Here is a 27,148-nt window from a genome sequence, read left to right as displayed (position 1 = left end):
GTCCAGCTATTGTGTAGAGCATATCCAGTACTCTTCCTACCTCCTTCTTGTCCGAGGGGGTGTTGTATTCGAGGTTGGTCTGGATCAGTTTAGGAATTAAGAACTGGAACTTGTTTGTTCTGCTGGGTTGAGATGACTGCCCATCAGTGACTGTGCAGTAATCATCGATGTCCCAGATCTAGGCACAGAATGTGAGTTAGTGGCCCAGAACCACTTCACGCCAGCACAAACTCACTCTGGATCCCTCCCAGACCACTGCTCCTCACTTTAGCGGGGCAGTTCTTATTCACACCTCTAAGATAACCAGATGGTCAGGCCCAGAAGGGGCCCAAGTAATCTTCTAGGTCAGACCCCTTACTAGCATGCAGAGAGGGTGAGACTGGCCCCAGGACAAGACACTCTTGCCTTGTGTCTCACCACAAAGCATGAAATCAGTTCCTGAAACAACAGACCACAGATAAGATGCATGGCTGGGGGGTGAAGGAGCTTTAGGGAGACAAGGATGGAGCACAGGATTCACTGGGGAAGGCTTCGTGGAGGGGCCTTTTGAACCAAACCCTCAGTCCTTTCACTGGGCATGCCAGAGCAGGAGAGGACTTTTAAGGCAACCCATCCTACTGCCCACTATTTCACAAATGAAAATATACCCGTAGGGATTAGGCTAGGGCCACCTGTGACAAAGAGGAGGCTAGAATTTGGCTGACACCAGCCTCTCAGTCTCCATGCCACCTTCCTCACCTTGATGAACCCTTTACTATCCCCCGTGACAAGAATGCAGTCATTTTCGTCCGTGGCCATGGCACCCACGACCACGTCTCCGAGGCCTCCAGAGTCCACGCGGAACTTCCCCAGCAGGCCTCCGTACCCATAGATGGACCAGGCGTAGATGTAGCCGTCAATGCAGCTGCTCAGCAGGGCAGCCGTCTGTGGCAGGCGAGGCCTGCTTTGCAGGAAGATTATCTGTGCAAGAGAGATGGGCCTGCTCAGCTGGCCACTGCCACACGGTGCTGAGGGGCCCGCCTGGCAAGTCACCACACTGATCTGGTCCCCCAATAAACTAGATGCCCAGTGAGAATGGTGATGGGGTACCACACTTCCTACCTCACTGGCGACCAGGAACATTTTGCTGAACTATGAGCTCCTAGATGGCAAGGATGTGTGTCTGTTTTTGTTCATGACTTTATCCTCAGCAACTAAGATGATGCCTGGCACACGGTACATGACCAATGAATAGATGCTGAATTGTCCTAAGGCTCCAACAAGATTTTCTGAGACCTGTAGCTCAGCCCAAAGCTATTTGGAGGATGAGTTCATTCCCTTTCATATATCACTACAGTGAAACATTTCCATTTTCAGCCAATTGCCAAAAATTGTTCACCAAATTCTTCTTCAAGTCTTAGTTGGATCATGCCCTTTGCTAAATCCCCCTAGTGCTCACTTTCGCTTACATGGTCACTCCCATGGTTTACGTGGGGGCTACAGTGGGGAGTTACTCTGTATGAGGAGCATGTGAAGAGAGCCGCTCGCCTGGGACCCACCTCGCATGAGGCAGAGAGAGCACAGTTAGGGATACAAAGTAAATCAGGCCACACAGGGAAACTCATACTAAGTCAGAAATTACAGTGGTGGCTTGTGGGTTCCCACAACATGCCTTCAACAACAATAGAAATCTCATTTATTCTCGTCCTGGGGTGCTGGGGTCCAGCCCCAGCGGGTCCAGGGGTCCCCAAAGGTGTGGATGGAGTCGGCGAAGAAGGAATGACACGGAGACAGCGTTCAGTTGATCAGCAGCCTAGCCAGGATCTCTAGCCAGGATCTCCAGCCAAGTTCTGGTCTGGATCTCCAGCGAAGTTCTGGTTAGGATCTCCAGCCAGGTTCTGTGTCCATGTTCTCTTGCTAGGTTCTCCAGCCAGGTTCTGTAGCCATGTTCCCTCACTAGGTTCTCCAGCCAGGTTCAGTCACCAGGTTCTAGTCAGGTTCTCTTGCCATATCCTATCCAGGTTCTGTAGCCAGGTTCTGTCCAAGATCTTTTGCCATGTTCTCTCGCTAGGTTCTGTCTCTAGGTTCTGTGGCCAGTTTCTGTCCAGGATCTTTTGCCATGTTCTCTCCAGCGAAGTTCTTCTGTCTCTAGGTTCTGTGTAGGTTCTGTCTTCTAAGTTCTGTCTTCTAAGTTCTGTGTCTTGCTGTCTTGTTACATCTGTATTTATACCAGTTGATTCAATCCTATCAATCTCTATTACAAAGGTTAGGGCGTTTCTTATCTCCATTCCAGGGAGTAAAGATTATGTAGTTTAAGCATGATTGTTCGTAGTTAAAGTGATAAATTACCCGCCTGGCACTTAGTTGAGGGGTTTTATTCCCTCCCTAACTTCAGGGGAAAATCCCTACCTGGGGAAACAACCTTTCTCAGAGACCTTGGTTAAAACACATAGTGCCAAGAAGGTGAGCAAACATATTAAGAACAGTATGCCATATATGCCAGGTCCCTTGAAACAGCAAGCATGGACCAGCTCCTGGCACTGGGGTCCAAAACAAAATGCTCAACCTGCTTCCCATTGGCCCAGGTGCCAGGATCATAGAACCAAGAGTCCCTAAACCAAAGGAAAAAGCAAGCATTTCCCCATTTTTGCAAGTGTACTTGTGCACCGTACAAAATGTGGACAGCACGGGTCGATGAAAAAAAATTAAATCATCCACAGGATCCCAATAACCAGAAATAATCACATTACAATTTTAATGCATTTCCTTCAGCTTTTTTTCTAATTGCATCGTCTATAAAGACTTTTATCATATCTCTTAAAAATGTAAAACATCCATGCAAGAATAGACAAATATACCAATGGAACAATAGAGAGGGTCCAGAAATAGATTATAGAAGATTATCTTATATAATAATGATAGAATTTCAAGACAGTAAAGAAAAGATAAACTATTCAATAAATGGTATTTGAGTAACTGGCTACCAATTTAGGAAAAAAAGAACTACTAGATTCATACATCACACCATACACAAAGTTACTTAGATGAAAAAAAAAAGCTAACTAAAAATATATAAAATCATAAATGTCTAGAAGAAAATATAACAAGCCCAGCTAGCATGGCTCAGTGGTTAAGCATCAACCTATGAACCAGGAAGTCTCGGTTCAATTCCCAGTCAGGGCACATGCTGGGGTTTCCGGCTTGATTCCCAGTGGGGCGGGGGGGGGGGGGGGGGCGCGGTGCAAGAAGCAGCTGATCAATGATTCTCTCTCATCAATGATGTTTCTCTCTCTCCTCCCTTCCTCTCTGAAATAAAAATATTTTTTAAAAGAAAATATAACAAGTTTTTCTGTGACCCTAAGCCTCAGTGTGATACCACAAAGGCAGATGAGGGGAAAATATTTTTAATACACAAACAGGCAAAGGATTAATTTCTAGAGCATATAAGAGACCAAAAACTTAATAAAAAGAATTTTAAAAGTATATGAATAGACATTTATTTCATTAAAGAAATACAAATACATGACAAATATACAAAAAGGCTCAATATCACAAATAATCAAATAAATAACCCCCCAAAATGCTGTTTTCCACTCACCAGACTAGCAGAAATGAAAGGCTAATGTCCACCTCCTCTGTGAAGCCATTCCTGACCACCCTATTCAAACAATAGTGTCCTCTTCACCTCCTCTGCCATTCTCCCTGCCTTCTTCCCAGTCTTCCTGTTCTCTGCTGTGCTGGCTCACCCTGTGGCCTATCATTTATTTTACTCACTTAACTAGAATGTCAGCTCCATTAGGGCAGAGGTTCTTGTTCCGCACTGCTGCCCCCACCCCCAGTGCCTGGCATGTGGTAAGTGCTCAATGAATAACTGTCAGTGCCCAGACAGAACGAAGTCACTGACCCGAAAGGAGGGGCTTTGAGTCATCTCCCTCAGTCAGAGTCACGGATTGAAAGGACTGGGGTCTGTTGGCAATTCTGCTCCCAGGAATCCATGCTTTCAATATATTCCCATAAGTGCAGAGAAATGCATATACAAGGATGCCCAGTGCAGTGCTGCACGTAAAAGTTCAATGCAGGAACTAACCTGCCAGTCTATCAATGGAAGGCTGGCTTCATAGTTTATGATACATTCAAACTATGGGGCACTATGCAGTGATTAAAAAGAATAAGTAAACGTCAAAAGAATAAGCTGAATCTAAATTACTGATATAAAAACATATCCATGGTATATAGTTAAATTTTTTAAAAACAGCAAATGGCCCAGCCGGTGTGGCTCAGTGGTTGAGTGTCAACCTATGAACCAGGAGATCACAGTTTGATTCCTGGATTCCCCATCAGGGCAGATGCCTGGGTTGTGGGTTCAATCCCCAGTGGTGGGGGGTAGGGGGGCGTGCAGGAGGCAGCCAATCAATGATTCTCTCTCATCATTGATGTTTCTCTCTCTCTCCCTCTCCTTCCTTTCTGAAATCAATAAAAATATCTTTAAAAAGAAAACAACAGAAAATGGAATGGCAGGACTATAATTTAGCTATAACCTAGCTATAATTTTACATCACTGGTCTGAAAATAAAAGGCTAAGGCTAAACCAATCCATTACCAGTGACGGTGACCATTACTTTGGGATGGAGTAGGGGGTTGGGGGAGGCAGAAAGGATACATGGGGGACCTTTACTCTTTGCTTTATGCACACTTCTTTTTTGTTTTTTACCAAAACAAAACTTTTAAAGGAGAGGAAAGCACATTCAGAACCTGGAGGAGAGAATGTTCAGAGGCTCGCCAGTCTCCGCTCCAGCGCACAGGACCCAGCTCTACAGGGCACTGCTCCCCTGCTCGAGGCCCTGGTCCCCTAGGTAAGGGGGCAGCCCTGCCATACCCAACACAGCTATGATTCTGACTTTCACTGGCTCAGTAGATACAACACCCTGTGAAAGGCACAGCTGGGGTCTAACAGGTCCTGGGCTTAAGAGACTCGAGTTTGCTTTGGGGGAAACCCATACAGTCTCTTAATGACCCTGTCTTTGCAGATGAAAGCTGGAAGGGGCCTTAGGTGACAGCACAGTGAGGGGTGATCAGAGCCTGAAAGAGGAAAGGTACAGGAGGAAATGAGAACAGACATGACCCAATCCCCTCACATGTCATACAAAACACCTCACCAGAGCACAGGAGGGCATTTAACAGTGGATTCTGGAAATGCTACTTTTCCTTCCTCCAAGTCCAGCACCCCCAACCAGGAGGGGACATTGTTCATCTCCCTAGACAACCCCCATACCCGTGGAGCTTCCCCCAGACACAGCAGTCCTGGACCCAAATCCTGAGCAGTACCATCATCTCCATCACTTCTCTCCAGACCCTGAGGAGAACCAGGCTGGGCCCCAGGCCCCCACAGGCACTGCATTTCCCAACCCCACCCCACTCTCCACCCCTCCTCACACCCCAGACCCTGCCTGAGCATGGCCCACCTTCTCCACCGATGCATTGGACTGCTGGAACTCCCTCTTCTGCAATTCCCCTTTTGTCCTTTCAGTCTCTTGGAGGAGCGACTGCCTCTCATAGTACATTTTTAAGAGCTTGATGCTGCCAATACTGTATTGTTTCTGGAAAACAAAATGGGCCTCCCAGGTCATCATAAGGGGGTCTCCCTGGCTAATGGGGAACAGAGACTAGAGGCAGATGCTGAAGGAGCATCCCCCAGCCCCACTCAGTAGATACAACACCCTGTGAAAGGCACAGCTGGGGTCTAACAGGTCCTGGGCTTAAGAGATTCAAGTTTGCTTTGGGGGAAGACCCTCCCTTTGCCCTGGAAGAGATACCCTGGCTAAAGGTAAGAATAAAGGGGTGTGGATAGGCCATTGTTCTAGGACAGGGGTGGGCAACCTTTTTGTGAGTGCATGCCAAAACCAGCAAAATCTCTGACTCAAAATTCTTCTGCGTGCCAACCCTAATTTTTTGAGAACTTGTTACGCCTACTTGATATCTTTTAAGGTGTATGTATGTGAAGAACCTTGAAGAAATAATAAAATTCATTTGAGCGACAAAAACACAGTATATGATGATGAAAAATACATTTATTTTTTAATGTATATATGTACACTGATAGTCCGACAGAAAACTTTATGACTCCGTTTGATATTATCAGTGGGACTTTTGTTGCTGCATCACTGATGACAGAGATTTTACATCAGGTTTATATTTCGTGACCTTCAGAGATATGCACGAGCTACTACTTTCATCCGTCAGGCTACTCCTATTACGGGACTTAACAAAATTCATCACTGTGAACAAAGATTCACAAGCGTATGTGGATGAAACCAAAACACTGGTCGGATCTAGGAAGGCAGGGAGAGTTAAGGCAGAGGCATAGAAATTGCTCTTACCCTCTCTCGTCAATCCATGTCTATGGTCTTTAAGATAACTTGTTATGTAAAATTATTTATTTATCTAAGATGCACCTACACTGAATTTATCTGACAAATAAAAAAGTTGATATTAAGAAAAAAATTGTAAATGGAAGATTATAAGAGAGGGTTTCGCGTGCCAGCAAAAGTTACTGGCGTGCCATGTTTGGTACACATGCCAGGGGTTGCCCACCCCTGTTCTAGGAGATTTGAAGGTAGTGGTACCACCCCAATACTCAGTGATGGTATCAGTGCCTTGTAGTGTTATCCAGTGGCTGCCCCTTACAGCAGAACAGAGTCCCAGCAGGTCATATTGGATCCGGGTCTAGACTAGCTGGTGCCTGACAGGTCTTGCGTGTTTGGGGAAGGTGGGAATTCTCATTCCTGGAAGCCTCAGTTTCCAGGGGTCAGACTTCAATGGCTAAGATGACCTGACTGGCTTCCAAGCCCCATTCAAGAGATTACTGTCTCCACTGTAGGGTCTGAGGCCAAACCACACCCAGTGAGTAGGGAGAGAGCAGCCCCCTGGCTCTTTCTCCCTACTACACCCACCCCAAATAAGACCATCAGTCAAGCCTAGAAGGGTTGATCCTGGGGCAGACACCAGGGCTCAGAGGAGGAGGGAAGTGGTTTGCACCTAAGAGTCTGGTCTCCAGGGAGCTAAGGCTTGTTGGGGAGGCAGGGGAGCCTTTATGGCTCATCTCTGCTGGGGCAACAGGAGCTGGAAGACAGAGAAAGCAGCCCAGGATTTAACCTCCAGTTGTAGGTTCTCTGGTTGTCTTGCCTCCAGGTCCTGCCCTTGAGCTTGCAGACATCAGGTCTGGTATTAGCTGCTCTCTGAGAAGGGACCATGGGCAGGTGCGAGGCAGCAGATTGGGTTAGATTCCATGGGCCTAATCAGGGAGGTGCCTGCCCAGCCCACCATACTCAAGAAAAGTGTGTTAACGGACCTAAAGGCATTCTGGGCAAAGTGCCTCCTAATAAGGAATCACACACACATGAGGCAAGCTGAGGTGTCTAGAGTAGCGGTCGCCAACCGGTGGTCCGTGGACCACTGGTGGCCTGTGAGGTCCAAAAGGTTGGCGACCGCTGGTCTAGAGAGTAAGGGTGGATGCCTTGCTCCCACCTTCATGAGCTCAGGCTCCTCTGACTCCTTGGTGCTGGGGTGTCTCATCACAGGGGGGGCTGACATCAGGTTCTGCCTCAGTTTGGTGTTGGACCCAGTCTTGGTGCTGTGGTCCAGAGGATACACAGAGGATTTGCGTGCCCACTTCTTTGGCTCCACACAGGGATTGCTGGTTCTTTGGCCCTCGATTAAGCTCTCGCCGTCTCTTTGCACCTGTGCCAGAGAGAGAGCAGCCCCTGGGGCTCGGCAATGTCCCAGAGGGAAATGCAGGGTCTCCCAGCCTCACACCAGCAGCACAGGCTCTCCAGGTGCCCAGAGCGTGCTTCCCAGAAACCAGGGACCCTTAGAGGCATCCACCCAGAACCTAGGACCCTGTCCCGCGGCCGACCGCTAATGCCCTGAGTACCCACAGGCAGGAGACTGCTCCTATGAGGAACTCAGTCTTCCCATCTCTAAATGGACAGTGGTTTCCAAATATTTTTTAGGATGTTTTTAATCTTAAGGGCAGCTCCAAAGTATAAAATAGATAAAAAGCTGGGCTGCTCTGGGAGAAGACTCTGCAATAGCTTCCAAGCATCTTTCCCCAACATGTTCCAAAAACTACTGCATGAGGTGACCCCAGAGGCCCTTCCAGCTTTGATGTGCAAAGATATGGCAATTCAGAGACTGTGTGAGTTTCCTAAGTCCTTGCCATGAGCTCAGTGAGCCCGGAATGGTCATATGTACTAGTGACGGGTAAGATGTGAGCCATCTTTCAGGACAGAGTAATCTATGCAGGGAACACAACTAGCACTCCCAGGCTCTGGAGTCAAACTGCCTGGGTTTGACCTATCACTTCGTGGCTGTGTGACCTTGGGCAAGATGCATAACCTCTCTGTGCCTTAGTTTCCTCATTTGTTGAATGAGGATAATCATAGAAATCTCCTCCAGAACAAGTCACCACCATCCTCTCTACTTCCCAGGATGCTCCCTACACCCTCCTTCCCCAGGTCCAGTGTGATTCTGGCCCACAGCCAAGAGAAAGATGAGAGAACAGCATGTTCCTATTGACCATACCCTCTTAGGCAGCAAGGGTGCGGGGCTCTGAGAGGCGTTGAATCTGAGGATGGGCTTGAGCATATTGACGTTCCAGAAGAGGATGTCCCCGTTGTAGGAGGAGGTCCCGAGGAACTGGTTCTGGTACTTGGACACACTCAGGATATCCTCGGTGTGGAAGGTCTGCCAGTGGTTGCACAAGAGCACCGACGTGGTCTTGTGGAACCTGCACACACGGCCAGAGGCAGGAGGGCTGAGAGCTCAGCCTTAACGCTCCACTGCAGGAACACGGACTCCGAGGAGGGCACCTGGGGGCTGGGATAGGGCTGACGCTCTGCCCTGCTGACCTCATTTACTAAGCACCTATAATGTACCTACTGTAAAGGCCCTGTCCTCGGGCTTCATGTAAACTAATCTTACAGATTTTCACCTCTCAGGCACCTGAGTAAGGATTCAGGTTTAGAGAAGAGGAAACCACTGCCCTAAAAAGGCCCTCTGAGGAGGAAGGGGTCTTGCACATATGCTAACATTTCTTCCCTCTGCCTGGAATGGTCCTCCTATCCCAAGCTCTTAGCTGCTTCGGTAAGACCCCTCTGCTCACTCTTCAGATCCCCCTCCACCCATAAAATCCTCAGGTGAGCTTTTTCTGACCACCCCTCAGACTAAATCATATTTCTGTCTCCTTTCCATAGAAACCTCTATTCAATAGAATGTAGCATTCTAAATGAAGCTATTTGATCAGCTCAACCCCTCAGAGGCTCCAGGAGGATGAAGAATCCATCGTTCTTGTTTATACCCATCCCCAGCACCTACCTCAAAGCCTAGAGCCTATCATCTAAGGGAGTGGTGAATAAATGGGTGGATGAGCAGATGAAGCCTTGGACATGAGCCACCACTAATGTCCTGCTGGTGTTCTAACCACCCGCAAAGCCAGGAATGGAGGAGCCCACCTACCCACACACACCCTTGCTACTCACTTGTAACAGGTGATTCTCTTATTCCACCCGGTCACGTAGAACACGTTATTCATATGGATAATCCCACTAATCTGTGGAAGATGAAAGAAAACAGAACTCTAAGGTAACTCAGTGAACATAGCTCTGGGCATGGAACGTCTTCCTCATCATACCAAGCAAGAAGCTAACACTCTCCATGTGAGGAGAATTCCGTAGAGGTGATACCACCACATTTTTCTCAAGGTTTCCTCATATCTCATCAGTTGATGGACTTAGAGAAAGCAAATCAGGTAGGTATCCATGTCCACTTTCTAGGGGATGACTGAAAACAGACAAGTGACTTGGCTAAGGTCAAATGACTGAGTGATAAGACCTGGACTAGTACTCAAACCCCTCGCTTCTTGACCATGTGCTCCTTTGGGGTTGGTTAAAGGACTGTGCCACAGGCATTAGAAATGGCCTCAAGTCCCAAAGTGGGACTGCTGGTTGGGCACGATGCCACACCCAAAGACTGTCTCAAATAGAGTCAAGCATGGGTGGCTCTGAATCACCTGCTGCCACTGCTAGGATCCCAAGCTCTCATAGGTGGGGTAAGAAATGCTAACAAGCCCTGACCGGTTTGGCTCAGTGGATAGAGCGTCAGCCTGCGGACTCAAGGGTCCCAGGTTCGATTCCGGTCAAGGGCATGTACCTTAGTTGCGGGCATATCCCCAGTGGGGGTTGTGCAGGAGGCAGCTGATCGGTGTTACTCTCTCATCGATGTTTCTGACTCTCTATCCCTCTCCCTTCCTCTCTGTAAAAAATCAATAAAAAATATATTTTTTTAAAAAAAGAAGTGCTAACAAACTAAAAGCAAGTGAAGCTAACATTTGTAGAACGCTTATTAAGGTCAGGTGCTATTGCCTATCTTCACCTTCCGCGTGAGGACACGGAGGCTCCGGGAGGCGTGAAGTCACACAGTCCACGTGGACAGCCCTTCAGGGAGGCAGATGAACTAGTGGGCCCCAGAGTCACTGGAGTTGTGCTTAGTTTCTCAAGAGGCCCTCCGACCCCACCCGATGGACCAGACTGACCTCCAGCTGGTCGGGGTTGGGGAAGGTGAGCAGGGATTCCCCAGTGCTGTAGTTCCACATCTTTACGGTGCCGTCACGTGAACCCGTGAGCAGGCACCGCTCTTGCTCATCCAGGGACATGGCAGTCAGCTCCATTTGCTGGTCACGACTCACAGAGAACTCCATCATCCTCTTGCCTGTGACGATCTCCCACACGCTCACCACGCCGGTCACACAGCCACTCACCACCTGCGGGCGAGGACACAGTCTGGGGCTCCCGCAGAGGCGTGTGGCCTCTACCTGTCATGGCTAGGCCTGGCCCAGCCCCCCTCCATGCACTGGGAAGACAGGCATTCACGGACCCCAGCTGCCAGATCACCCCCTCTTGAAAACAAGCCTTCCTCAGGGCAGTGCAACCTGGCACAGCTTTCAGAAGGAGCCAGTTTGGTGAAGTTCCCTTTAACTCAGAAATGGCATTTATCAGAATCTATCCAGAGAAAATAATCTCTAATTAAAAAAAACAAAACCCTTTTATTGAAGCACCATTAATGATGGGGGTGGCATAGGAAATAGAGAAACTGGCCCCTAAGAAAGGAAGTGCAGAGAGTAGAAGATGGTCACTCCACTCAGTGCAACCTTTTGCTGCCATGACAAGCATTTCAATGCAACAGCAGCAGTGAGCCTATTTGAGACCAGCCCTCCTGCTGAGAACATCTAGAAACGCTGGGGTTGGGGGTTATAACTGTTTGAAAGCATTGAGGAGCCCAAAGTATGCAGGATGGTGGTGCCAGGAGCCAAGATGAGAGGGAAGTGCTGAGAGACGCGCTCTGGCTTCATGCGGCCAAGGCCACCTCTGTAGCAGATACGGCCTTCCCTGCCCAGAACCCAGGCCAGAAAAGGGGTCCAAGTAGAAATTGGCAGAAGGCCTGGGGGCCCTCTCTGTCCCTACACCTCAGAAACCATGTGCCCAGTTGCCCTGACCAGCCCAGAGGTCTCTACTCAGGACCAGGGTGCTGCCCACGGCCTGGGCCTCCCTCCCTTCCCTTAGTGGACAAAGTTGAACTAGGGCTTCTGTAGCAAATGATGCCCAGGAAACCTGCAGAGCAGCCCACCCCTACTGCCCCATCTCACACTCGCATAAGAAGACTGCCTGTCAGAACGGACCTGGGGCAGCAGCCAGGAGTGCACGGGCTCAGGAGTCAGGCAAGCCACTGGCCAAGTGGTGGGGCTCCAGTCTCATCATGGACCAGCCCCTCTGCAGGGTTGTTTCTCATCCAGATCCCGCTGCCCCCACCACCATGACACTATGGGAGTCCGCACCACCCTACCACCTGCCCTGACGACCCCTTGGATATGGACACACAGGAGTCTGGGACCTGCCCCACGTCACCCAGCTCTCCTGCCAGTCCCAGAGGCCAGCTGGCCCACTCACCTGCTTAAAAATCTTGCTGTAGAGGACAGCACACAGGGGCGCGCTGTAAGTCGTGGTCTTCTCCCCGGTTTTCCCAGGCCCCTCGGTCTCCATGGACCCTTTTAGTATCCCAATCTGTAATGAGGAGAACAGACAGCTGGGCAGTCCAAAGGGCTCTGCCCTCATTGACTGGCCCCAGGGAGAAACTCCCAATAAAGTGAGACATCAAGGCATCCTGACTACACACAGGCCTGAGCCTAGCAAGGCTCCTCTGATCCCTACTCCATGTCACCCCTCTCTGAGATCAGGGCTCCCAAATCCTAGTGCTCCTAGGACCCCAAAATCCAAGGTCCCTCTTATAACTCCTGAGAAGCACACAGCCTCAATCCAGTGCCCTCTCTTCCAGGCTATCCCTGCCCCAGGCTAGACTAAGGGTCTTTTTCCTGTGCTCCATGAAGCACCTAGCATACACATCCATCATAATACATTGCATTTTCTACATTTCCTTCTACCCAATAGGTTCCTCAAGGGATCGGACAGTGTCTAGTTAATATAGTCTCTGCTTCTAAAAAAGCGCAGGGGGTTGGTAATGTTTGATGACATGAAATGACCTTCAAAGGTCTATTTAATTCAACAAATGCTGGCAGCCAGTCTGGTACTCAGCAGAGATGAAGGAACTCACAACCTCCCATCTCAAGAAACCTACCATGTGGGGGAGAGCCAGCCAAGGACACAAGAACAATATACGTGTCCCCTGCCAGGGTGGCCTGGCCAACAGAGGGTGCCTCAGTGGAAGTACCTCTAACTCTTAGCCACAAATGACACCCTTGTCTCCCTTCCCATCTTGGCTACTGGTTGTCCTTGCAGCTCCCTAAACCCCCATCTTGTCACAGGCCCCACCGCCACCCTGCCCAGTCAGTCCCCTTGCCTCTCCCAGTCTGTGCTGTCCTCCAGGGTCTGGGTCAAGACAGAGTGCACATGGGCACCAGGGAAGGTGAGCTCACAGATGGTCTCACATGAGGTCTCTCCAGGTTCTCTCCTTTAGAAGAGCTGCTCAGGTGTGGTCCTGCCTTCTTGGAGTTCACAGTTTGTCAAGAAACTCCCATAAGAGTTTCAGAATAGAGTTGTAAGGGCTGTGATCACGGGAGGCACCGGTCCAAGGGAGCTTGGAGAGGGAGCCCCTAACTCAGCCTGGGAGCAGGGTGGGGGAGGGCTTCCAGGTTGTACTGGTCAGGAAAGAACAGACAGAGCAGCAACACAGAGGCTGACAGCTGGGGGCCTAGAGACAGCTTCTAGGAAATCCCAAGAGATGGAAACGCATGGGCGAGGCCACAGAGTCTAGCAGCTTCATCCTCACAGCATCATGAAGAGCAGTCTGGGGAGGGATAGTCTGTGACCATCCCTTGTCCTGTGGGACTGCAGACCCGGCCACAGTGGCTACCCTCTATGTGCAGCCACGATGCCGCCTCCCTCCTGCACGGCACTCACTGAGTAGGTGCTGCAGATGAGGGTGTTGTCATTCTCCCGGAGGTAGATGCTGGTGATGGGACAGTTTCCCAAGGCAAAAAGCCTCCCACAGAAGGACTGGAGGCACACATACTCCTGCAGGTCCCACACGCGGATATTCTAGGAGGTAGGAAACAGATAGAGAGGCTGAGAGTGGGACGCAGATGGCAACGGAGGCCTTGGGATGTGAGCAGGTCAGGGGCCCACGATGCAAGCACTTCCAAAGCACACCCACTGCGCTCAGTGTCTGCCCCGGTCCTGACCCTACGACAGAGATGTTGTTTCTATGCTCTAAGAAAAAACCGTGGCCCGGCTCTCTCCCCGTCCCAGCCTTCACCCAGGACCTCTACCCTGGTTGAGTGGATGGCATTCAGTGGTGGAGGACCATGCCAGGCAGCACAGTGCCCTTGCAGACCTCACGGCTGCCCCTCCAGCCTCCTCAAACACAACCCGGTAGAAGGCAGAGTGGCTACCAACATTGTTGCCCAAAAGGCCCACCTGTCCCCAGAGGATCCCCCTCGAGTTTATCCCAGGTTGAGCAAGTGTCCCTAGAGAGGCCCCTGGAGAGCTGGGGGTGCAAGTTTGGGTTGGGGGGAGGGTGGAAGCAGGGAAAGACTCACATGTATTGTACGCCTACTATGTGCCAGACATGACATTACTCTTTTACCCCCCATTTTCCTCTAAGCTACTGACAACCATTCCATGGAAGGGGCATATATACTCCTGCAGGTCCCACACTCAGATATATAAAAGGGAAGGGTGTGACCCAGGACCACAGCCAGCTCCAGTGGACTGCTGGGAGCTGGGCTCAGGCTCCGCATGGCGACTCCCCCCCGGGCCATCTCCCTCTGGGCCTTACGCCAGGTGTGAGACCACAGGCAGGGAGGTCACACCATTTCCCTGGGCCTCAGGCTCCTGCCAACTGCCAGCCTCCCGGCTGCCCAAGCTAGATCACAGTTCCCAGGAAAGTGTCTCTTGTTGGGGGGCGGAGGGCCATGCTCTGCAAGGGCTGCACCTTGTCCTTGGAGATGCTGATGAGGATGTTGTTGTTCTTGGTGCTCACCAGGACATGCGTCACCGAGGTCTGATGCCCCTTCAACAGCCACACAGGCTTTTTTGAGTAGTGGGGGCTCCACAGGCGGATGTGGGGGTTATAGCCACCAGTCACTGGGGTGGGAAAAAAATGAGCATCAGCCACTGGGACCTTTTCCTGGGGCCAGGTATCAATTCCAGCCAGGCTTGGCAGATGGGCAGGCATTGCTACCAATCATCCCTCTGCTCCCCACCCATGCTAAGCACAGCCTGTGCCACCACACTACCCCAGGTACCCATGAGTGGGGGCCAGAGTGGCAGGAGAGGAGGCCAGATAGAGGCAGAAGGCTGCAAGGCCTCCTCCTTGGCTCTGATGGTCCCCATGCCTCCAGCAGCCCTCACCCCAGTTCTGCCAGGCCAACAGATTCTGCATGGCATGAAGATGACTTACCCAGGAAGTTCTTCTCTGCGCAGTAATCAAAGCAAAGAATTCCTTTTCTTACATTCAGCACCGAACACCTACAACAGCAAAGAACAAAGGCTGTGGGGCTAGGAGAGGCCTCAGGGGAGCCTCTGAGTGTGGGGTGTGGAAGAACTGGAGAGAGGGCTTGGGGGAGGCCAGGAGAAGTCACTACCTCTCCACCCAAGGAGAGGAGCAGCCCCAGAAGCCCTGCCCAGAGCACACCCTGCAGCTGAGTCTCAGCCTTGGGTCTCAGCCCCAAACCAGCAGCTCATGGAAGAGGCACCCACCTCTCACTTACAGATGAAAGCAGCCCGCAGGAGGAACTGCTTACAGTTATAAGACATTTGCCTCACTCCACAGGCAAACGTCACTTCGTCTTCACCTCAACCATAGTGGAACAGGTGTCTCCCCAACCACAACACACATCCAAGGGAAGGGTTTCAGGGCCAGGGAAAAGGGAAGACAGCTCGTGGGGTCATGGCCTTGCTCCATGCTGTTCCCTCTTATCCACACATCCTGCCCTGCCAGCTTCTTCTTGAACTCTCCCTTCAAAACTCAACTCAAAGGCCTCCAACCCTCTAATGCAGCATGCCCCACTGAACTTGCCTTTGAACTGGCTCCTCCACCACTCCCTGGGGGCCCAAGCCTGTTACCTGCATGTCATTCTGGAGGTTCCCTCTCCTATACTCCCCCACATCCCACCACAGCCTCGGCCTCTGCTTAGTTCAAACCCCCCTTCATTTCTGTCAGCCTCCCGGGGGGTCTCTAAACCTCCAGTCTTACTTCCCTCCAACCTGCTCTCCTCTCCACAGCAGAAGGATGCCTCAATCAATCAAAATGTCAGGAAGAACAACTGAATGCATGTATGACATTTATTGTCAAACCAGATATATCCTTCTCCACACATATATGCGCAGAGAAATCTTCTGGAAGAATGGTCCCAAAACGTCACTATAAATTATTTCAGGCTGATTCACCCATTCATTCACCAAAGAGTTACTGGCTCCTGCTCCCTTCCAGGATTACAGAGATGTGGATATGATGCCCTGGCCTTCCTGGAACTTCCTCTAGAGGGCAGCAGCATGAGCAAGTACATGAACAGAGGTGGGAGACGGACATTTACAGATCGTGGCAAGTCCTGCAGGAAGACACACAGTGGCTTTGACAGGATAGCAGGAGGAGACCAGGTCTGCAGATGGCTGCTGCGGTGCAGAGAAGGGCCTGGAAGGTCAGAGGGCATGCAGGGAGCAAGGCCACTGCGAAAAGTTTAGGTGGCAGATAACAGTGGCTTCAATGAGATGGTGGGGGCAGAAGTGAGAGAAAAAGTGGGAAGCCAGGGAGATGCTGTGGGTTAGTCCACAGGTCCCTTCTACCCCGACCATAGCTCCTCCATCAGATTCACTGCTGGGTCCAACCAGCTGGAAACTCAGCGCAGGCCGGCTGCTGGGAAGTCAGACCCTTGGGCCCACACTGCCTGGGAGGCTGAGGCCCACTCCAGAGTTGGGTTGGCAGTGCCAGGCCCGACCTGCAGAGGCCACGCCCTCCGCGCCATCCCCAGCAACAGAAAACCAGCAAGCAGTCAATGGCGCCACCTGCCAGAAAATATGTGTACTGCATTCAGGCAGGATATCTCAAATCCCTCCATCTCCACCCAACTGGTCTACTGCTACCGTATGTACCCTGAATTACTGCAATGGCATCCTCACTGGGTCCCCATCTCAACTCCTGCCCACGTGCACTCTACTTGCAACAGAACAACAGAAGGATGCTCCTACACGTCACACCACACCATTGCTCTACTCAAAACCATTCTAGAACCCTGTTTATATCTGATTCCAAATAATTGTAAAAAGATATTTTTGAGACACTTGGGGAGAGATTAACTTAGACTAGGTACTAATGATATTAAAGTATTATATTATTATCTCTACTTTTGTATGTGTTTGAAATTTTTTGTAATAAAAAATGTTTAAAAAACAAAAACTATTTTTAAAAAAAAAAGCATATCACTAGAGAGGAGCGATGCAAAGGCCCTGGGGCAGGAGCACGCCTGAACCATAGGGGGCCAGTGTGGCTGGAGTGGAAAGGTGGGAGAGGTGTGCTCAGGAAGGCAGCAGGGCCTGCCTGACCAGAGAAGGCCTCAGGGCCACAGTGAGGTGATCCTCCTGATAGCCTCCTGCTGTTGAGACCCAATAAAACACGAAGCTGACGAAACACTTATCACAGACATGAGATAATACTACCACCACAGCAGAGAGATGACACTCAGCCAACCAGCTCCAAGCAAAATCCCACCCCACAGCCCCACTAAAAGCACTGAAGCCAAGACTGAAACGCCCCCACCGCAACAGGTATTCTCCGAGGCCCCCTCCCCTAACCTGCAGTTAGTTCCAGGACTTGGGTGGGAATGTGCACAGAATACTCTGGTTAACAAGACAGTGGACTTACAATGAGGCCTGGGATGCAACCCCAGCTCAAAGGTCTGCTCCAAGCCAGTCACCTCCCCTGCCTTCCCTAAGCCTCAAGTTTCCAGTGTAAAACGAGGAGCTGGACCTAAATTAGCGCTACCATCCTAGGACTGGATTCCCTCTGGAAAACAACCAGGATAAGAAGGAACAGACAGAAACTGGGCCAAAATGGCCCTCAATCTCCACACTGTACCTGACCCAGCTGCACCCCAGCATAAGCCTTAAAGCTCCCGCTGTTCCCCCAAGACAAGGAGCTACAGCTCATTATTCAGCCCATTAAGGAGCAAAATGTCACAGACCAAAGGCTCCAGATGTAAAAAGGTAAGAAAACTGCAGAGGCAGGGACACCCAGCTAAAGGGATCCTCAGGAGGAAGTACCTCCTGCAAAGTGCCAAGTGTGAGGTGAACACTAAAATCATAGAATTGGGACTTTCGATAATGGAGTGAGTCACTGGGGTTAGGTAAAGGGAGGAGGGCTGCAGGATTCCAGTTTTATTTATAATGTTTTAACTTTTTTCCAGGACAATGTATATGCATATACAAAAACAAAAACAAAAACAAAAACTCAGACTCCAGAGCCCATGCTGTAACAGCCCACTGTTGGCCCATCGGACAGGTAGTGCTGCCTTGGACCCGGTGTGGTTCGTAGACAATGAGCTGCCCACAAGCAATGCCACTGACTCAGAGGTGGGGCCACCCTCGGTAGGGATGACCCCTTTTGAATGAAGTGAAGCCAGACCCCTACCCACCTCCCTTCCAGCCCCACCACCTTAGCCTAGAGCAGCGGTTCTCAATCTGTGGATCATGACCCTTTTGGCGGTCGAACGACCCTTTCACAGGGGTCACCTAAGACCATCCTGCATATCAGATATTTACATGACGATTCATAACAGTAGCAACATTACAGTTATGAAGTAGCAACGAAAATAATTTTATGGTTGGGTCACAACATGAGGAACTGTATTTAAAGGGCCAGAAGGTTGAGAACCACTGGCCTAGAGAAAGGTGCTTCTTACCTGGTGGTCTCAGAGGCTTTGGATGGTAATACTGTCAGCACCAAAGAGGACTTCTTGATGGCTGAACAGGAGACCACCAGGTTCATCTCGGGGATGAACCTGACCTGCTGACACCAGTTGTGATGGAGAGCCTGGGAAGAGAGCAGCAGTGGTGGAGTCCCACCTGAGGACGGCCTTTCAGCCCCGCCCCTGGGACGTGGCAGGTGTTGGGGACTGGAGGGACCCGGGGATCGCTGAGTCCAGTGGCTTCTAATGATCACAGCTCTGACCAAGTGATATGGCCCCAGCCCTAGCCCAGACCCCATGACCAGGAGGGTGTGGCCATTGCTTGTCAGTGAAAAGGCTGCTGTCATGTGAACTCTTGCTTATCAGGCAAGTCAGGCCAATACTAAGATTGTTTGTCGACCCCTCGCAGACAGGAGAAAGGATGAATTTGAGTCTGTGAGTTCTGTTATCTGCAGGAGCCCCGGCGCCGATGAACCTTTGCTTCCTGGCCCCTCCGCTGCCCTCCATCTTTGTCAGGACATGGCGTGGAATAGTGAGAATGTTATCTGGTGCACTTGGGCAACAAAGGCCAAGACCCACATATCAAGGGGGTGTTCTGGCTGCACAGGCTCTAAATACTCCAGTTCCAGCCCTGTGGTCTGACCCAGTGGCCTCCCCATCCAGCCATCTTCCTTCCCGGGGGGACAGGAACGGAGGAAGTGGCTTGGAGGGGTCGTCAGGCCCTGACTAGGTTTTGCAGGCCAATCTCACTGAGTATCACAGTGGGGCACCAACTCCAAGGCACTAAACAACAGAACCTGGGTCATTTAGCAACTTGGAGGAAAACCAAGCCCAAGATGAGAATCCCACAGGAGGTGCAGAAAAGGAGGACTAGCCCGGGACTCTTTCTGAGGGGCTCCCGAGCCTGCACGATCCAACCTGCTCCAGAAGAGGCACGGAGAAGCCTGGACCACCCAACGCAGACTTTCCTGAGTGTTGGAGTTACTCACTCATTTATTTAACACATGTACTAGGAGCCCACAGCCCCAGGCACTGGAGACAGAACAGAGAAGAGAACCAGCTAAGTGCCTGCCCTCCAGGAGCTGCACTCATGGGGGAGGCAGGACAATACCCGGTAAGAGGTGGCAGCTGTGATGCTATGATTTATAATGAGAAATACATATTTTGGTCTTTGTCCCTGGTTCTAGCACAGAGTTCCCGGAACCCTGGGAATTTCCTAAGTAATAAGAGCTATAAAGGTGTTTTGTAGTCATAGCAAGCCCCTTTCAACCACACCCCAGTTTATGTTAAGGAGGTGACTTTTGGAAAGCACCTAAGGATGGGGCTGGTTACCAGGGGAACCAGTCATGTGACTAGATAATTGGAACCTTTAGTTTCAGGGAGAGGAGAGGAAGTAGGGGCTGAATTCAATCACCAATAACCAATGATTGCAGCAATCAGGCCTCTGTAACGAAGCCTTCATAAAAAGTTCAGAGAGCTTCTGGTTGGTGAATGTGGAGATTTTAGGAGAGTGGTGCTCTCAGAGAGGCCATGGAGCTGCAAGTGCCTTCCCACATACCTCGCTCTACAAATCTCTTCCGTATGACTGCTCCTGAATTACAGCTTTTCATAATATGATCAGTGATCTAGTAAGCATGATGTTTCTGTGAGTTCTGTGAGCAGCTCCAGCAAATTAATCAAACCCAAGGAGGGAGGGGATCATGCGAACCTACTTTCTGTAGCCAGCAAGTCAGAAGCACAGGTAACAACCTGGACTTGTGACTGGCATCTGGAGTGGAGGGCAGCCTGTGGGACGGACCTTCACCTGCAGGAACTGTGTTGAACTCTAGGACACCCAGTTAGAGAATTGCATGGTGGTGTGGAAAACACACACACACACTGTAGTTGGTGCACACACACACACAGACACACTGTAGTTGGTGTCAGGATTCTGCAGGGTGAAGGAGTAAAGGCAGAGGCAGGCAGCAGGGCTGTTCCAGGCAGGTAGGTTGGGGAATTGAAGGAAATAGAAAGGCGGGCATACAGGTACCTAGAGAAGAGCATGCAGCCTGAAGAACAGCAGGTGTCAAGGCCCTGAGGTAGGAAAGGGCTTAGTGTGTTTCAGAGAGAAGCTACTGGGGATTTTGAGCAAAGCAGTGACATGACTGTATTTCCAGCTCCTAATTCCACTGGCTGCTGGAGAAAGCACCGCGTGAAGAAAGGGCATGGGGAACAGCGAGCAGCCGCTGCAGCCATCCAGGAGAGAGGCGGTGTCTGCGGGAACCAGGGCTGAGCAATGAAGGCGCTGAGAGAGATGGCCATGCCTGGGATACAGAAAAAGCTGGTAGGATCCAACTCCACCCATTCCTAGAGACCAAGCCCCACGGCCCATGACTGAGCACAGGGGCCAAATCCACTCTCTGCATTTATTTTTTTTAATGCATTTTTTAAATCTTCACTTGATGGTATTTTTTCCATTGATTTTTTTTTTTTTTAAGAGACTGGAGGGAAGCGAGAAGGGGAGAGAGAAACACTGATGCAAGAGAGACACATTGATTGATTGCCTCCCTCTCACACCCTGACTGGGGCCAGGGAATGAGCCTGCAACCGAGGTACATGCCCTTGACCAGGAATTGAATCCATGACCCTTCTGTCCGTGGGCCGACACTCTCACCACTGAGCCAACTGGCCAGGGCCCTTTGCATTCATTTTTGACAGGTGTGTGTACAAATAATTATCATGGTAACAGGCTGAGGAAAGCTACAACTTACCTTCAGTCGGTAACTTTTATACAAAGGGGACTTCTCGTTTAAGAGCTTCTGTACGGAAATATTGGTCCAGTAATCTGTTAGGGGAGAAAACTGTGGTCTATGTCACCAGCTCTCCCCTTTGCCAGACAAGCAAATCCTCAGACGACACCGGAGTCTGCCTGCAATTCCTATGCAGCTGAAAGCCTTTTCCATCCAAATGCTCCTTCAGACCTCACTGTGTCCTGATGAGTTCATGGGGGGAACTCAACACCCAGAAAACAGACCCAGCAGGTTAACACTACCGCCCAGAGTCCCCCGCCAGCTCACAGCAGAGCTGGAACCAGGTCTCCGGGTTCCCCACTCTCCCCCCAGCTGCCACAATCTAAACAAGTTGATTCTGTTAGTTAACTCCAACTTTTCTGACATGAAAATGAATTACGGTCCTAGGCTCTATTCATTCTGAACATAGTCCTTTGGGGGTTTCCCATCAGGCTTCAAACTGCATGCCCACCTTTGCCCAGCAAACACAAGCACTGTAACTGAGCACATCAGGAGGAACCACACTAGGCGCAACCTGCCCTCGGGGACCTCAGGTCTCCTGGCTCTGGAAACCTCCCGTGCCAGGCTGCTGAGGGGCCTCTGGGGAAGCACTCGCCGGCCCCTGGGGCCAGCTGCACAGCTTGACACCGACGGGCTGAAACAGCAGTGACAGGGGACAAAGCAGGGTTTAAGGAGGTCGGTCGGAAGGGCCAGGACTGGGCTCAGGTGTGAGAGAAGCTTCCAGATGAAATGGAGAAAAGAGGGATCCAGGGCTTTATGACAAGCACTTTCTGCTGCCAGGTCACCAGCCCCATCTCGCAAGGGCCGGAAGAGCTTGAAAAGGAAATCCCAAGGGATGGAGTATTGCCCACTAAAATGGGGCAGGCCCTGCATGAGTGTGGGAGGAAGGAAGCTTAGTTGTGGCTGGGCTGTGCAGTGAACATGTTAGCCTGCCCGTGGCTGCCACTCGGCCCACGAGGCTGGGAGAGCCCCAGAGAGCAGGGGAGACCGTCACTGGACACTTGCCATATGCCTCACACTATGTACTCTCTTTCCATCTCACAGCAAAGCTATAGATTGAGTATGCTCATCCCTATTTGAATAAGGGAACTGAGGCACAGAGAGGTTAGGCAACGGGTTCAAGGTCACACAGAGCTGGTCTGTCCAACTCCTCCCAAGTTAACATGCTGCTGGGCCTACCTTCGTGTTTGTCCCCAGCCCTCAATCAGCATGTGGCATGGAAGGACGCCCGTCCAACAATTCAGCTTCATCTGCTCCCATCCACCACCTAACTTCCCATTCATCACCTCAGCTCAAAGACTACAAGGCCCTGCCCATGCCAACTCCCAGGGTGGCAAACAGTGACCAGAGCAGAGGCTGATGAGGCAGGAACATAGCAGGGTGCCAGCCCCCTGCTGCATCCAGGGCAGGATGCGTTTTCTGTCCAACCAGGAGGGACACTGCCCCAACAAGCTTGGCAGGAGGTGTCACTGAGGCCTGGGAGCCCAGGAGGATGTCCTGTTCAGACACTATGACTTGGAAGCCCAACGGGCCACTCTGGTGGTCTGGATGGAGCAACCTGGAAGCCTGACACTGTGAACTGAAGGTTTGATCCAGCTCAGATGAATCCCCAAATGTCCCAAGCCCCAGGGCCTCAGCATCTAGTGCCCCTTGGCAGAGCATCCCACACAGCATCCTTCAATATTTGGTGAGCTTGGTGTGCAGCTTAGCAAGTGGTTCAAGTGCAGCCTCAGGAGCAGACCGCCTGCTCAGACCTCAGCCACCACTTAGCCCTGTGGGGCCTGTGCAAAAGCTCCACCCCTGTAAACCTCTGCTCCTCCGCTCTTCAAGGGCTGTGGCAACAGCAGCTCCCTCCAGGCAGTGGGTGGGGAATTAGAGGAGGTAATGTGCTCACTTTCAGGGCAGCTGCTCCACTCACCCCTAACCACCCAAAGGCAGCTCACCGCCAAGGAGAGCAGGACCCTCCTCACAATGATAGAGGAAGGTAGCACCAGCATCCTAGGGCCCAGAGCAGGTGAGTGACTTTCCAGAGTCACACAGCTGGCATGGGTTCATTCTTCCCGGGATGAGGAGGGTCCTGAAGCCCCACTCCCCTGGCCCTTACCTGTACAACCTCCCACCTTCAGAGTGATTACCTATCTCCTCAGACCCCTCCTGCCTCCTGCTGTCACCCCATCTCCTCGGTTCCCACAGGCCACTCTGAGCTGACCGTGTAGTGCACTGTTGCCCGAGCTTCTGAAGAAGCCAGGGGCCCTGGAGCAGGGAGGTGGGGAGAGGGAAGAACACCCCAGGGCAGAGCCATGCCCCAATGTGTTAGCTACCCCACTTGGAGGTCCTGGGGAGGATTCGGGGGTTGAACAGCCCATTGGCCACATTGTCGGAGGTGAAGACGATGACGTTGCCTTTGGTGTCTCCGAAGCAGAACACGCCTCTGTGATAGTCAGACCTGGGAAAGATGGAAACAGAGAAGCCATGGAGCCAGCTGGGTGCACCCCGCTGCAGTCCTCACCCCCTCCCCGTGCTCCATGCCTATGAACACCCAGGGACTGAGGGCAGTTCTTGCTCTCAACAGCTGATGAACATGGGCCCAGCTACCCAGATCCACAACATCGATGAACCAGGGCCAAAAGAAATCAGCATTTTTTAAAAACCACAATCAATGAGTCCCTGGTCCTCCAGCTGCTCTTTATCAAGTCATCCCTAGCGATAGACATGACGCTTCCAGAGTCCTCGCCCGCACTGGGACAAGCCTCTGCCAGGCTTCGGTGGCTGACTTGGTGGGAGAGGGAGAGGAAGAGGGCTGACGATGACTCTGTGGTCTGAGTGATGGCGAAAGGTGACCCTGAGAGAGAAGCCGCTTGGGGGAAAGAGGACACAGGCACACAGGATGGGAATCTCTCCAGGACTGTTTCCAGCAAGGCTTTCTGTGGGTTCCAACCCCACTGACTGATGTGGCCGCTGCCAAGACCCTGCACCGATCCCATGAGACTCACCAGTAGTCCATAACCAGAGGGCAGCTGTCCAGATCAATGAAGGTGAAGGCCCGGGTACAGTTACGATTACTAACATCAAAGAACTCTGGGGAAAGACAGAGGAGAGACATGCATAGAAGCCAAAGCCACATCCCCGGCCTCGGGGTCTCTGGTGACAATGAGCAGTCTCTGCTCACCACCCGGCAATACCCCCGAGGACTTTAATCCATGCTCAAAGTTGGCTCAGTGACAGATCTTCCCACATGCAGGTGCATGACTCCCAATGGCCAAGAGCAGGCGGGGCAGCCACCAGGGACTCACCTATCTTCTGGTCAGTGGACGCAATCGCAACTAGGTTCATGTTGTGGAGACATACCATGTCGATGACCCACATCTGCTGGTTGTAGAGCGGCTGTATCTGGTTAAGCTGGCCAGAAGAAGAGCAGAGACCTGGGCTGGGGAGGCTGCCCCCGGAGAACCCACCCTGCCAGCCGAGGCCCTGGAAGCAGGCAGAGGCCTGGTCATGGAGCCCCGTGTGACCACCAACTACTAACAATGGAGCTTTAGATAAACGTCCTATCCTCGCCGAGTCTCAGTTTCCATGTCTATAAAATGGGCTTTAAAAAACTGGTATCTTTTTTTTTTTAATATGTTTTATAGATTTTTTTTTTACAGAGAGGAAGGGAGAGGAATAGAGAGTTAGAGACATCGATGAGTGAGAAACATCAATCAGCTGCCTCCTGAACACTCCCTACTGGAGATGGGCCCGCAACCAAGGTACATGCCCTTGACCAGAATCGAAGTTGGGATCCTTCAGTCCGCAGGCCAAAGCTCTATCCACTGAGCCAAACTGGTTAGGGCAAAAACTGATATCTTTACAACCCCTTTTTAGAGCAGTTTGACAAGCTGGTCAAAGTTTTAAATGTGCAGTTTGTGATCCTGGGATCCATTTCTAGGACACATCTATGGACATGCTCACATGTATTCACTGAGACGTATATGCAAGGGGCACGACCCACACATTAACTGTGAGGAGCTGTGCACATACCAATAAAGAATAGCTGCCAAGATATATTATTACGTGAAAAAGCAAGGTGAAAAGCACCAATATAATGTGCTACCATTTGCATATTTAAAAGGAAAGGGGGTGGTATATGTATAGGCTATCCATGGGAGAGCACCCAAAACTAGTCACAGCAGTTGCCTCCCAGGAGAGGAACTAGGGCTGGGGGAGGAAGACCGACTCTCCACTATCTGTCCCTCTGGATGCCTGAATCTTCCTCCCCCTTCCACCCCCCGTTTTATTGAGATATAATTGACATATAACAGTGTATTCATTTTGTTTTGTCTGAATCTTGTTTGCCACCTGCTGGTGTCACCTGGTCACCGTGGCTAATTAAGGAGAAATCATCCTGTCAGGCTGTGAGGAAGTAATGGAATCATAAAAGCGAAACTATCTAGAGTGCCCGTGGCAGGAGCTTGGCAGGCTCGGGAGCCCTTCCACGCTCTGGTGCCAGCCTCACTTAACACATGCAGGCAGATTGGAGCTGGCACTCCAGGCTGGACACCACGAGCAAAGGCATGTCAGCAGAAATGAACTGCTATGTCCAGGGAAGAGGAGGCCGCCTGACAGTCTTGGGTGGGAGGAGATGGGAGATGACTTTAGAGGTGGCCAGCTGAGAAACTTGTATTTTATTCCCTGAATAACACAGGTTCTGAACTGAAGGAAGAGAGGGGTTCCATCTGAAAAAGAAGGGAGGGGGCATTTTAAGGCCGCTCCTGTAGGTGGATATCCAGAAGGGATGGCAAAGGTGGAGGCAGGAAGCACAATGTTCCAATAAAACTCAGAGCACGAAAAGCAGAGGCCTGCACTACTGGCTGGGCAGTGAGGACAATGGACCAGGGCCCCCTGAGGCCCCTCTCTTGCCCAGGGCTGGGATCTAACCTGCACACAAGGGAGGTGACAGTAACATCCGTCACCCCGTGTTTAGATGAGAGAGCGAGAGCCCTAGGGAGTCTCAGTGGCCTGCCTGAGGTTGCACAACTCATAGGTAAAGTCCAGACCCGGCCCCATATCCGGGCCTTCCATTTGCGTGACCATGGTGTGCAGCTGGTGGTCATGGATGGTGACTCACTCTTGACACATCTACTTGAAAGCAGCCCCTCGGGGAAGAATGAATGCCCAGGTCTGTTGGACCTCCCAGAGGAGCCTCCCTCTGTCGTCCTTGGCCCTCCCAGGCTTTGGCCCTTAGAGGGCACTAAGGGGGCCGGCCATGTAGCAGCCACAACCAGCAGCTCACGCTATAATGTGCCCCCTCTCCCAATAAACACACAGAGAAAAAGTGTGTGGAGTGTGCCCGAAACTCCAGCCTCGGGAACACAGTACGAATCCCCCTTGGTCCTGGGCTACCAAGAGCACCCAGGAGAGTCATTGGACATACCCAGACTTTAGTTCCCACCACAGGCAACTGGGAGGCAGTGGGGGAGACCACCCAGAACCCTCCTGCCCAAGTCATAACCCCTGATGCAACTGGAAACGCTGCAGTCACACAGAGCTGATGAAGCCCTCACGCTGCTGGCAGCGCCTCGATAAGCCTTTATTCTCCAGAGAGCTGAGCCTTCCTCATCCGCTAGACTGGCCTGGCAACACACACACACACACAGTGGGTTTGCCTGAGTGTTCTGTCCCTCACTGCGCTCGGCCAGGAACTGACGACACAAAGACAATGACGAGGGCAGCTTATGTGCGTCGGGCGCTTGCTGTGTGCCTTGCCCTGCTCCAAGCGCCATGCATGTATTATGTCATCCATCCTCCCACTACCCTTGAGGGATTACTACCCCATTGGACAGATGAGGAAAAGGAGGCACGGAGAGCTCTATAGTAATTGGTCGGATGTCACAGAGCTGGAAGGTGGTGCACTGGGGTTCTAAGGCCAGGT

At 51.3% G+C, this 27,148-nt stretch overlaps 1 protein-coding gene across 1 annotated transcript in view; it reads right to left on the bottom strand.

The window, feature by feature from the left end:
- EFCAB8 (EF-hand calcium binding domain 8) overlaps nucleotides 1–27,148 on the bottom strand; it is a gene marked incomplete at both ends in the record, with an annotated part of 48,324 nt that overhangs the window by 12,822 nt on the left and 8,354 nt on the right. The window contains 16 exons of the mRNA XM_081097713.1: nucleotides 41–178; nucleotides 739–960; nucleotides 5,442–5,576; nucleotides 7,504–7,716; nucleotides 8,560–8,764; nucleotides 9,516–9,586; nucleotides 10,568–10,795; nucleotides 11,979–12,092; nucleotides 13,446–13,583; nucleotides 14,479–14,630; nucleotides 14,947–15,014; nucleotides 18,443–18,573; nucleotides 21,199–21,272; nucleotides 23,559–23,683; nucleotides 24,231–24,315; nucleotides 24,531–24,636. Of these exons, the coding sequence (XP_080953839.1) occupies nucleotides 41–178; nucleotides 739–960; nucleotides 5,442–5,576; nucleotides 7,504–7,716; nucleotides 8,560–8,764; nucleotides 9,516–9,586; nucleotides 10,568–10,795; nucleotides 11,979–12,092; nucleotides 13,446–13,583; nucleotides 14,479–14,630; nucleotides 14,947–15,014; nucleotides 18,443–18,573; nucleotides 21,199–21,272; nucleotides 23,559–23,683; nucleotides 24,231–24,315; nucleotides 24,531–24,636 (2,205 nt within the window). The remainder of the gene's footprint in view (nucleotides 1–40; nucleotides 179–738; nucleotides 961–5,441; nucleotides 5,577–7,503; nucleotides 7,717–8,559; nucleotides 8,765–9,515; nucleotides 9,587–10,567; nucleotides 10,796–11,978; nucleotides 12,093–13,445; nucleotides 13,584–14,478; nucleotides 14,631–14,946; nucleotides 15,015–18,442; nucleotides 18,574–21,198; nucleotides 21,273–23,558; nucleotides 23,684–24,230; nucleotides 24,316–24,530; nucleotides 24,637–27,148) is intronic.

Source organism: Myotis nattereri, assembly GCF_964212035.1.
Source record: "Myotis nattereri genome assembly, chromosome: 8".
Taxonomy (NCBI): Eukaryota; Metazoa; Chordata; class Mammalia; order Chiroptera; family Vespertilionidae; genus Myotis; species Myotis nattereri.
This window is presented reverse-complemented; position numbering and strand designations above follow the sequence as displayed.